Here is a 12,641-nt window from a genome sequence, read left to right as displayed (position 1 = left end):
GAATGACAGAGGGCCTTATAGTTCAAATCACTGCAGTTCAACAGTCCACAGTGGCCTATATCCCTTATATCCTTTCCATTTCTTCCTCTCCTTATCTACACAAAACTACACAAGCAATGAGCAAACCATCTTCCCTGTTGCTGATCATTATCTTGTTTTTACCAATATGGTTTCATAGACTAGTGCAGATGAGGAATAAGAAAGGAGCAGAGTGGGCCACTTTGAACATCTGGGTCTTAATCCAATAAAGAAAAGTGGGGCAGAGTGGATGGATCTCTTCTGGGACAGGACAGGAGTGACAGTGGGCAGGAACAGAGCTTATGATGAGAGTTTCACCAGCCCAGACATGGTCAATACATCTCAAGGCTGACTGAGGTTTAAGTGTTTGCTGATTGGTTGATTATTATAGACACGTTTACCAATAGAAGCCTCTTTTTAAATCAAGAGGATGTTCAGCCATTAGAAAGAGAGATGTTTTGTTATTGAATCATGCCAGACTGAAGGTGAGTTTCTGCCCATGCTCTGTCCTTCCACTCTCCCTCATAATGAACTACAATACCTTCAACTCCTGGGAATCACATGGGAAAAGAGAGAAGAGGGTTATGACTGTTACTTATGCCGTTAGGTCAGCACTGTCATCTTGACTTCCTCCTTCTTGGTCTTCAGCATTTAAACCCCCAGGAACTTCCTTATGACCACCATGTAATTTGCAAATGTAAAACATACCTCGGTAGAGTTGTATGCTGAGCTAAAAGCACCTCATGTGCAATCATCATTAGAAATAGATCATCATAATCATTGGTGTCATTTTCTCTGAAGGCATCTTTATTATTGGCCCTAACTCTCATCTTCTCCTCTTTTTTCTCTGCTGCTTATGGCTATGTTATCCCCAACTTCATGAACTGCTACAGAAAGAGAGTGAGTGAATTCATACCCGCCATTTGGCCTTTGCAAAGTTCTTCTCAAACTGGGCACACACACCATCCTTAAGGTTCTTCTCCGATGCACCATTCCCCGCAATCCTGTCACAGGTGACAGACAGCATACAAGTGAGTACAAATCCTGTGGACGTGTGCCAAAAATGTTTGTGCTCTTGTGGTTATGTGCACACAATTACCATTCATGCCAAAGTGCATCCTGTGCGGTGATTCTCAGCATCTGGTCTACCTCCATGAGTCGACAGACAAGCTCCTTAGCTGAGAGAGAAACAATGAAGACAAAAGATTGCATTATCTGTTATCTATCTTTTAAAACAGAGAATGTAAATTTTGATAAATCATGGAGGATGATTAAATGTTTGGTTGTTAAAAGTGACAAATAAGATTGAGCTATGTCACATTAAATATCTTACTTTAAATAGCTCCTTTAAATTTAGGCTACTGCTGGACAAGTAGACTTATTTCTGACTACCAACACGTCCAATGCTTTATGCCAAAAAAACTGTGTATTTATTGCCATCATGTGGTGGAGCTATGTACCTGCAGGTGAAATGTCATCCCAGTATGGAGAATCAAACTCAAAGTCACCAGCAACAATGCGACAGAAGATGATGCGATTATGTAGATCTGTGTTCTCCTCCTCTGTCTCATCATAAAAAGGAGGGTTACCTGATAAGCTGCAAAAGGGGAACATGCATAAAGAGACCGAGCAAGGGAAGGTAATTCGAAACCTTGCAAATAACTTCTGGAAATATCCTTCAAAAACAACAAAGAAATTATTCAGCTGGAATTTTTATATGCAGCTCAGTTTGTATTGCACTGCTTGTTGAATTATAGCTTTGGTAATTACTTATGGAAACTCACAGTATGAACATAATGACACCCACAGCCCAGCAGTCCACAGGACGACCATATCGGTGACGAGCCACCACTTCAGGAGCTGAGAGACAGCAAAGAGAAGAGTAGGCATAGAAAGAGAGAGAAGAAGAGAGATTTGAGTGGCCGGGTTTTCATTTATAAACCATTGCACGGCATTCATAATTCCACCCTGCACAGACAAGAGCTCACTTTTTCGCATTCCTTATTTATTTGTCTAATTACTCATCTCAGCATTATGAATAATGACCTTTTACTGGAGAGAACCAGGCCAAAGCACAGTTCTGCACTCCAACTTACCCTCACATACACCTCAGAGGGGAGCGAGACACACAGGAGATGAGAGGATATGAAAAGAGAGGAGGAGTGGGAGGAGGGCGAGAGTTAGGTGCTCTCAATTCTGTGTACATGTTTTACTGGGTTTCATGACTGTTTTTCACTATAACGGTTCATCTCTGACAGATTTTGATCTTACAGTAAAAGGCACTAGTAAGAAAAGACATCAAAAAGGTAAAATATGCCCACAGGCCTATATTCACAAACAGGATGTAAAGCTAATGGAAGTGCATATGAGTGTATGAGAGACAGAGAAACATAGAGAAGTAAAGTTATATATACAAACAGAAGCATATGGTGTTAAATAGAGGGTATCCTACCTAGGTACTCTGGTGTTCCACAAGGCTCTGTGATGGGTCCGTTCTCAAACCGGGACAAGTAGAAGTCTCGCAGAACTACTTTGTTGTGGTTGTTTTCATTGTAGTACATCAAGTTTTCCAGCTAAACAAAATGAGGGACATACAGTATTTAAGTATTCTTATACACATACACAGAGCCTGAGCCCCTCCACACTATTGAATTGGTTCATTGCTACAAATATATGGACATTGATAATAAATAATACCACTGTAACCTGTCTCAGCATTGTGATGATGGTGAAGCTGTTTAGACCGTTGAGGACTGGTTGGGATGATGATGGCTGGATGTACACCAGGTTGGATGTTGTGCAGTTAGTAGACATTGTATTAGGAGAGCATGTGTAGGGATTTGAGCATATGTTTTAACATATTTTATTATGTTCAATGGAATTTTTAAATAATATTTTATGCTGAAATCTGTCTGTGTTCTGTGTTCAATTTCTTGGGTATACAGGACATATGAGTCAAGACCATATAGCAGTATATACAAAGAAATTCGGGCTTCTACCAGTAGGGGGAGTCTGAAGCCCAACATCCGAATGGGTTGATAATGGGGCCTCAAGATATGAATCTGTCTATGTTCGCGTGCATCACTAGAGATTGCATTAAGCCATAAAGTCCGTGTTTACTCCCTTGCTAATAAGGTTCAAATGTTGAGTCACTAAATGAGATGGCAGTGCAATGTATTTATGTGTCTCCAAAGAGATTCTGCTAACTATACTGAAAATTATTTTCTGGGATGTAATAGTGAAGAGAAAGCCACCCAATAAAACAATCTGTTTGTTATATTTCTTCCTGCATTTTTAGAGGCATGCCATCAGTCATTTTATTGCAATGACACTCTCCACACTCAGACACATGCCATAATGTAGGGAAAGGGAGAAAAGAGCTTGTACCTTTAGGTTCCTGTGAACTATGTTGAGGGAGTGTAAGTACGCCACAGCCTCAAGGACCTGTCTGATGACATTGGATGCGTCTCTCTCTGTGTAATTCCCTTGGTCCAGAATCCAGTCAAATACATCTCCTCCTGTGGCACTGTATCCAGTCAAACACACACACACACACACACACACACACACACACACACACACACACACACACACACACACACACACACACACACACACACACACACACACACAAACATAAGCACACACATTTGCAAATATACTAATAAAAATGAATGCAAGTTGGTGCAACTGTTATCCACATGCAACAAAATAATTCACTTTAAGCTTTCAGTAACACAGTTATCAAACGCCCTGTGCTCCTGTTTTTTTTGTTCATTAGTAACGCAATCTGCTTCTACTGGCCTAAGGCTAGCAATGCTGAGCAAATACAAATTAGAGTATTGGTCATTACTCTAAAAGACTTGGTTACCTTGGGAGAGTGTATAAATGATGGGTGTGACGATCACGTATCGCCCTCAGCATGGAGGACTATTGGCTGGGCAAACATGTGAACTATGAACAGACACCAACTCATAAACAGACTGATGCACACACAGATGACTGCAATCACTTTGAGTGTCTCTCTTTATCTCAGTAACAGAAGGGAAATAATTTGCCCACTCGGCTCCAATCAATATTATTGCTTTCAAATAAAGTTTCAAATGTTAAAAAAAATGCACTAGTCACAAGTGATGTGGATTGGGCCCGCTCCGACGTATCGATCTCAAGCTCTCTGTAGAGACCCTATTATGACCAAGCAGTGCTTCAGGAGCACTGAGTAATGTTGAGTGTTACTAAGAGCAAATATCTCATACAATCTAACACCTTCCTCTGTTGCTGAGGGGAGCAACAGAGCACACAGTAATAAAGGGTAGACTCAACCCCTACCCTCTAGCTGATGGAGTGTGTACTAAGTGTGTGTGTGTTAAGGTACATGAGGGCACATACATAATTAAGACACACACACTTTACACATTGCTTACACAAGAAAGATAAATAGTGAAATAGTAAAAGAAACACTCACAGTTCCTGGATGATGAGGTATTCTTTCCGGGTCTCGAATGTGTCTATCAGCTGAAGGATGTTTGGATGGTTGATCCTGGAACAGCAAAAATGAGTCACAGACTGTAACCTTTCAACAGTGAAGGGTCACACATGCAACTGAAGGGTGCTAACTATTCTTTGGCTTTTAAATAACCTTATATACAAGATTGCGGGACGTAAATCTCTTTAGCTTGGTAGATACTTCAAATACAGCTTACATTATTAACCAGGGTTATTGCAGGGATTGTGTAACTGAAAATATGAACAGAAATTACAAATAACTCTCGATAATTCTCCCTCTCTCTCTCTCTCTCTCTCTGCCTCTCTCCATCCCCCAAACATACATCCATCTGTGCACAGACCGACTGCTTACAATTTCAGGATCATGATTTCGTTCTTGGCAGCCTTGCGGACTTTCCTGCCGTCTTTCTTGAGGAATTTCTTGCAGACAAACACCTTGTCTGTCTGTCTGTCCTTAGCCAAGCACAGCTCACAGAACTCCTTCCTACGCAAGAAAAAAAAATAGAAAGACAGACAGACAGACAGAAGACAAGGCAGAGAAGATAAATATAATGTTAGAGCACAAAATATGTGAAGATGCTTTTGGAAAAAAAATATGGATGTTGTTGATCACATCTGAGAATATTGTCCAAGCACACAGCATAATAGGGAGACAAAGTACACTGTTTTTGGTGAAATACAGTCAAAGAATTTAATTGGGTCTAGAGTCACTGAGTAGAATCAAAGGGTCATAAATAACAAATCCGAAATGGGTCTATGGCTATCACGAGCTATCATCGTCTGGTTTTGAGTCTTTAGGGCTTACAGTGCTTAAGGCAAATGGATTTTGATAAGCTGTGTGATGCAAAATTAAACTATATATTTCACATTAAATCTTTCATGGCCAGTACTGTCAAGGAAAATTCAATGGCGCGCTTTTCTTTCTTTCTTTGTGTATGTAGACTATTTGTTAATAGTTATAAACATTCAAATATTTAAAAGTCCCCTTCCAGACATGTTTTAAAGTATGTGAAAATACTCTTCTATTTTTTTAAACATGCTTTTCCCACATAAAAAAACACTCTGAAAATGGGCTGGAAGCACATCTACTCATCACCCTCAATGAGAAATTCTCATGCCAGGTTCAGACAGGAGGCGGAAGAACAACAAACCACTCACAAAACGCTGCTTGCTTCCTTTTGGCCAGAGCTCCGTGGCCAACTTGACGCGCGTGTGTGTGTTTGTGTGTGTGTGTGTGTGTGTGTGTGTGTGTTTGTGTGTGTGTGTGTTATATAAAAGATGAGCAGAAATCTCTGAGGCCAGATGCTGATGTTGCCATATGGCCTTACACTGATTGGTATGAGTGTATGTGTGTTTATGTGTGTGTGTGTGTGTGTGTGTGTGTGCGCGCCTTCAATGTGTCAAGGATGTGTTCATGAGAAGAAAACTTTTAGTATGCGGCCAGTCAAGCAGCAGTGAGTTTCACATCTCTTTGAAAATATGTCCAAAATATATTTTTTGTTTTTTTCAGGCATGACACAGAATATTTAAACAGAATAAATGATATACCTCCAACAGTGTGTTTCATGAACTGTCATGATCACAAATATACAGACATTTGTTTGGCTAAAAAGTGAAAAATGTGTCTCTTAAGTCTATTACACACTAGCCTCATGCTATTACCTTCTGTCATTTCTTCAGTAAAACCATTTGCCAAACCAAATCTGCAGGGAAAATCCAATTTGAAATTATTCATAAAGGGAATAAAGGCCATTTGGGAATACTGGAATGAGTCCATGAATTCTACATGCGAGAGGAGGGGAAAAAAGAACACACAGATCCATGCATAAAGCTTAATGGTACTTACGCTCGGAGGACCTGTCCAATCTCATATTTGTCCGTGACATCAGACATGCTATCGTAACTCCGCCCATCTCGCAGGGCAAGGCACCCAAATGGCATGACGGCATTCAGCTAAGAAATAAAGAAAAAAGACATTTCAATCAATTTCAATCATTGCACTACAAAGGGGGAAAGAAAAGCATGAATTATTTTGATGACACCTTCAGGTAACACACAGATAAAGGGATTGCAGAGCAGCATGGATATGCATGTAAAAGCGGAAAAGAGGGACTGATGAAACTTTATGAAAGCCTCCAGTAGAGACACCAAGGGAGTGCCGTTACTATTAGCCTTGAAAATATACAGTACATTGGAGAACCACGGATACAGCTAAGTCTATTTCTGAACGAATCTGGATACTAACACTTCTGGCAGCCTGGTTGCGTGCCAGCCTTGTCAACAGATACTAAGCTACCCATTAAGCTTCTCTCTACTCTTCTAAAGTCTGCAGATTCTGTGCAACGTCTGTCAAGTTCAAGTTAAACTTTATTTATAAAGGGCAGTGTCCCTGTGTCCCTAAAGCAGCTGGCTTCCTCAGCAATCACTGGTGCCCCAAGTAACACTGACAGCACTTGGTTTTAATGACAGGAAAATTTGTTTTTCGTTTGTAGTCTGCATATGTGTGGGTGTAATTTTGGATTTGTCTTTTGATCTAGATCAGTAGTTCATGACCTTTTAAACTTGCTGTGAATGACTTCTAACTCCTCCTTTCACCTCACAGCTCAATGTTAGCATTTCGCCTGAAAAATGCACTTCACAAGCGTAAAAAAACAACATCCATGCCAATGATTTTGTACAGTATATATGCTATATATATATATATATGTACATGTATTTAACCATCCTAAAATAGCTTGTGACCCCCAGGAGGTCCCAAACAGCCAGGTAGAAAATCAAGGATTTAGAGTGAATCAGCAATCGATATACCATCTCACCACAGTCCTCAGGCAATCCTCACCCACATCCTTCAACACTCCATCTACTTTAGGAGACATATTCCCTGGAAGCTTCAGCCATCTATCCTTAATGTGCTCCTCTCCTAAATACCTGACAAAACACATTCCTGTTGGATAACTTATTTCTATTGTTTCTCTTGACTTTCCCTTTGTAGAGATTTCTCCCTCCAGTGGGGCCTTGGGACTGCACCACAACAATGGAATTGACCAAATCAGGAAATATGTGATAGGAGGAAATGGGAGTCGTGGTTATTGTGAGTGATGCTAGAGGCAGCTAGCAAAGTGGACTTCAGGAGTGTGTTGTGTGTTATGCAGAGATGGAGAAAGAAAATAAATGAGAAAAGTAGAGAATATGATGTGAGAACTAAGAACAGAGAGACAATAGAAATCCTCAGAGGTAATGACATTTTGCGGGTGCTAATTTAGGATTAAGGAATAAATATCAGTGATGTAAAATCTTCTCTCTCTCTTTCTCTCACTGTGTAGCATCACCATTGTAGATGATAGGGGCAGAGGTGCTTCTGATCTATGGTGGAGGCAGGGCTGGAGAGTACTGTGTAATCCCAGTGCTGGCCCTAATCTCTAATCTGTACCCCTAATCCAGAGTGCAGGGATACACTGTTTGTGTGTATTTGTGTGCATGCATGAGTGCGCGTGTGTATGTCTGAGCAAAGTGCGAAGGTTGATGCGGATATGTCACATGTACAGATATAAATTTGAGCAGAAGGGTATGTGTGTGTGTGTGTGTGTGTGTGTGTGTGTGTGTGTGTACATGTGTGTCCATATGTGCGTCCTTGTGTAAGCGTAATGCCCCAGAGACTGAGGGGAATTTAGTGGTGGATTGAAAAGGCCTAGTTTTGCCAGAAGATTATGTAAGCACAACATTGCTTTACAAGGTCCAGGACGGTGAAGGTAATGCTGGCTTGATGTGAATGGAGCGCCTCCATCCCTGTGGGAACAGAGCGTCCCCACTGAAATATAGTAACAGCTGCCAAGCAACAAATGTCAGCAGATAAGCTTGCCAATAACTTTTTGAGATGCTAACTTTTGAGCACTATGGTTCTACACAGTTTTAAGTCTTTTGCCTGCTCTAAAACTCCATCCCTGCTGGCCACCATACTCTCTCTAACTTTAGAGATACTCTCCAGGCCACAGTTGATTTTCAAAACATTAGCAGTGACCTGGGAACAATGTTGGGGATTATCTGGAGCTACTATTTCAACATCTGTGAATCTTCAAGTCCTAACACTGGCATCAACCTTTTTTTGTTTCTCCATAGTCATGATGCGTTTACCTTTACTCAAAAACTTTGAGTGATGCTCTTCCCTTTTTGATATTATTCCCTGAAGACTTGAAGGCTAGCTGTCTTCATAACGAATATTGGCCAACTGTTTGTGTTTGAGGTGTGAAGATAGGTATTTATTGTCTGTCCTCTCCTTTAGAAAGATATGTTTGTCATTCTTCTCTTGTGTCACTGGTGATTGTTTCTCGCCCTAAAAACTCAGATGCCTTAAAAACACCATACCCGCAGAATACTGAGTCAGTACGAACCTTGATGTCAACTGAGAGTAGGAGGCGATATGGGAGGATAGGAGAAGAAAGGAGATGAGAAGGGAAGAGAGGAAAAGATGGGAGGAAAGAGGTGAGAAACAATGGGAACAGAAATCCAAGGAGGAAGGTGCCCTGTGACTAAGTGAAAAGGATAGAGAAGAAAGTGTACATGAGAACAAAGTGTAAAACACAGAAGTGCAGAGGCAGATTGAGAGAACCTCTCAACCTCACAGCTTCACAACTATGTTCGTGTGAATGTTCGCACAGGTGAATGTGTCGGTATGCGCATGTGGGTGCATGTAGGTATGTGCCAACAGGCCATGTGTGATAATGTGCTGTGTGACTAATTTTTATGAGGGTACGAAGGGCTGTCCCCAAAATCAGAGAGCATTTGAAGGCATGCTGACATGGCAGCCTCTCTGTAAAACAAATTCATAGCAAGCATTCTTAATATCTGTGAGGTTGGTGAAGATAGCACAATATCAGAGATAAAATGAAAGTATTGAAGTACAATGCAACATTCCAGCCATACCCGGTGACACCACCACTGATCTTTCATCAGCAGGTGCTGCTTTGAATCACTAAAACTGGCGCTCTGTTCTGGGTGTTTTGACATTTCAGTGGCAGTAATTATTAATGTTTTTTAAACACTATTCAATAATTTCCACAGTCATGCATTTCTTTTTTTCATCTGTACATTTTACAGTTACAATCCAAAAACTGTCCACACATTCATTCCACGTAAAGACGATGGAACATCCAGTGTCATGTGTGTAAGGTTTTTTTATTCATCCTCATTGTTTGTAGGTAGTGAAACTGTCACTTTGCTACGATCTGGTAATGCGACTGTGATTATATTATTTTCTGAAATTATGAAGTATTTTCCAACCAGTTATTGTGCCATTTTTAGTGCGTTGTCAAAACAGTCAAAGCTCTGACATGATGAAACAAAACTCTTGATAAACTTTTTTGACTTGAATAATTTGACTAAAAATCTGTGTCCATCCTTTTGAAAAATGATGTAGGTATGGTGTTACGCAACACAAAAATGAGGAATTGTTGACAATTGCATGGTTTGTACCGTACGGGGTACGTTGTGCTTATACCTTTAAAATGCACACCCATTAGGACACACAGACATGCACAGACTCGAGTGTGAAGGGACACGGAGACATCACACTTTATCGTCAGCATCTTGAATCAAATTGCTTGTGCAAATCTCTGTGTATGAGTGTGTCTGTGTGCTTGTTCACAAGTGTTGTGTTTAAGCTGCAGCAAAGCTAAAAAATGAATCAAATGGAATAGAATATTTTTTATCAGCTCAGAGGGGAAGTGTTTCAGAGGTTCTCAACGTCAAGGTTATTCTAAGAAATCTGCTATTCACTGGCACTCATCTCTTTAGCCACCCTATCCTATTAAGCCCGTGCTCAATCCAAAACAAGGAAAAATAGGAATATGAAAAGAAAAAGCAGTCTATTACAGTCAGCAGGTCTATGCTCTGTGTGACAAGCTGCCGTGACTAGTGTGGTGTTGGATGTGCCTCCATTACAGAAAGCTGAGAATAATAGGACATGTATGTAATGTAAATAGTTCACTGACTCTGTGTGCAGCTGCTATTACAGTCTTTCTGTGTTATCATTCAAGTGGTTAGGTGTGTCGGTGTGTCCTTGTCACTGTCATACAGATGCAGCACAGCGATACTTGTAAATCAACATTGTCATTATCAGCATCACCACAATACCAAATCCTGATATCTGCACAAGGGGATTAAGCAATGCCACATTGGCTTTGTTGAGAGGTGGCACTAGATCGACGGTATGATAAGAGAAACAACAAGATTTGTGCGAGTGCTCATTAAATATATATAACAAGCATGTCAATGTTTGCCTCAGGAGAAGAGTCAGCGCAGCAGAGGTACTGTGGCTGGGTGACCTCAGGTTACTTCCGCCTGTGTGAACAAGAGATGGCAGACCTCGCATGTCTCCATATGAACACCTGAGTTACACATGCACACACACACACACACACACACACACACACACACACACACACACACACACACACACACACACACACACACACACACACACACACACACACACACACACACACACACACTGTGCAATCTCCATATGCATGTACATCCAGAAGTAAGCACACACATTGTACAGCTCGTATGTTACTATATGTCCATCCTTAAGTGCCAGAGAAGAATACTGAATATATCTGTCCCTCATTAGTGTTTGACATTTCACTCAGCCTATTTCACGGCAGCATGGACACAGGTGTGTGTGATTCTACAAGAATAATGTGTTCCTCTTTTCAACCAGACAGCGGGATCATTTCACTTAAAAGCCTCTTTGTCTTTCCCTGACTCTCTTGCTTTTTCCCTTTCTTTTTTCTTTTGTTCCCACTCCTGCACCTTTCACTGCCTCTACATGACTTTCATCTCATCGTTTTGCCCTTGCCCATCCCCGTTTTAGTGGAGCTCTAGTCCGAAAGGTTTAATCATGGCAACTCCTCACTGAGGTGGGAGAGAAGAAGAACATCAGGGGTTATGACTGATGTGGCAACCCCTGATGTTCTAACTGTTACACTAATGGGAATAACAGAGAGGAAGATTGTGGACATGTTTGCCATTCCTTCACTTTACAACCACTGATCCTGCTGCACTCGCCCGTCGGGATGTTTGTGTATCTGTGAGCAAGTAAATTAAATAAATATATATTTAAGAAACACTCACACATGTCAAACACACAGTATAATGGAAGGAAATGTTCTGTGTCCAGAAAGCCCTTAGAGGGGTAACTTAAAGCCCACCATTACAATCAGGTTCTAATAAGATTTGCAATAATGAATATCACATATTTGTTCTGCACTTTGATAATCATTTGTGTGTGTGTCTTGTGTGTTTCTTTATCTGTGTATAACAAGACATGACAGTGCAGCCTGTTCCGTATTGATCATTCAAGACCAGCCATGATTTAATTGACTTGACAGAAAAATAAACACGGCAAAAATTTACTGCATTCATAGTGCTGAGGGTTTAAAATTTCTCGGCGGATATTAACTAGATTCACAACCTTATGTAAGAATTGAACTGGGTGTAATTAGGAAATAATAAGACAATGAATATTCTAGATGCAGCTGAAAGCACTTTCATATTGTCATCAATACCATTTTGGCTTTCAAATTGTATTTACAGTGAGATAATGGCATTAAACAGAGATCCATCCACTCATTCCTACAGAGCTCATCGCTTGAGTTGATGTGTAATATTTAGCGGAGCATGCAGCTGCCTGAGGTTGGTCCCAGGCCTAATCAGGATGCTGTGACGTAAAGTGGGACAAATAAAAGAGTTTGCGAGGACGCGACAGAGTACACAGGAGAGACAAACTGACAGAGATGAAGTGGAGAAGCAGATGAAGGGTCAATTATCAGAATTACTGTACTTGTTAAAATCAAGTGTACTGCAGGACACAAGATTGAGAAAGAAGGGGAATAGATTTCCATTCTAAATACACACACTCTTGCACAAAACGTATATTATTAAGAGCTACGCTTGTGTGGTAATCACATAATGGCAAGTATATATATATATATATATATATATATATATATATATATATATATATATATATGTGTGTGTGTGTGTGTGTGTGTGTGTGTGTTGCATCGATACCCCTATTTACAAGTATACATTTGCTTCTTCCACTGAGGTTGTTATAA

At 40.6% G+C, this 12,641-nt stretch overlaps 1 protein-coding gene across 2 annotated transcripts in view; it reads right to left on the bottom strand.

The window, feature by feature from the left end:
• The window catches only part of camkvl (CaM kinase-like vesicle-associated, like), a 37,629-nt gene that overhangs the window by 3,312 nt on the left and 21,676 nt on the right, over positions 1-12,641 (bottom strand). The window contains exons 2-11 of one of the 2 annotated variants that reach the window (XM_031316679.2): positions 6,371-6,477; positions 4,877-5,008; positions 4,484-4,558; positions 3,406-3,544; positions 2,471-2,591; positions 1,803-1,878; positions 1,479-1,615; positions 1,118-1,196; positions 935-1,022; positions 560-568 (exon numbers count right to left, since the gene is read on the bottom strand). In XM_031316679.2, coding sequence (XP_031172539.1) covers positions 560-568; positions 935-1,022; positions 1,118-1,196; positions 1,479-1,615; positions 1,803-1,878; positions 2,471-2,591; positions 3,406-3,544; positions 4,484-4,558; positions 4,877-5,008; positions 6,371-6,465 — 951 coding nt within the window. In that variant the 5' untranslated portion in view covers positions 6,466-6,477. The remainder of the gene's footprint in view (positions 1-559; positions 569-934; positions 1,023-1,117; positions 1,197-1,478; positions 1,616-1,802; positions 1,879-2,470; positions 2,592-3,405; positions 3,545-4,483; positions 4,559-4,876; positions 5,009-6,370; positions 6,478-12,641) is intronic. The other variant, XM_031316680.2, reaches the window with a different exon arrangement.

The sequence above is a fragment of the Sander lucioperca genome, chromosome 12 (assembly GCF_008315115.2).
Source record: "Sander lucioperca isolate FBNREF2018 chromosome 12, SLUC_FBN_1.2, whole genome shotgun sequence".
NCBI lineage: Eukaryota > Metazoa > Chordata > Actinopteri > Perciformes > Percidae > Sander > Sander lucioperca.
The sequence above is the reverse complement of the archived record's forward strand: the minus strand, read 5'-3'. Positions and strand labels throughout refer to the sequence as shown.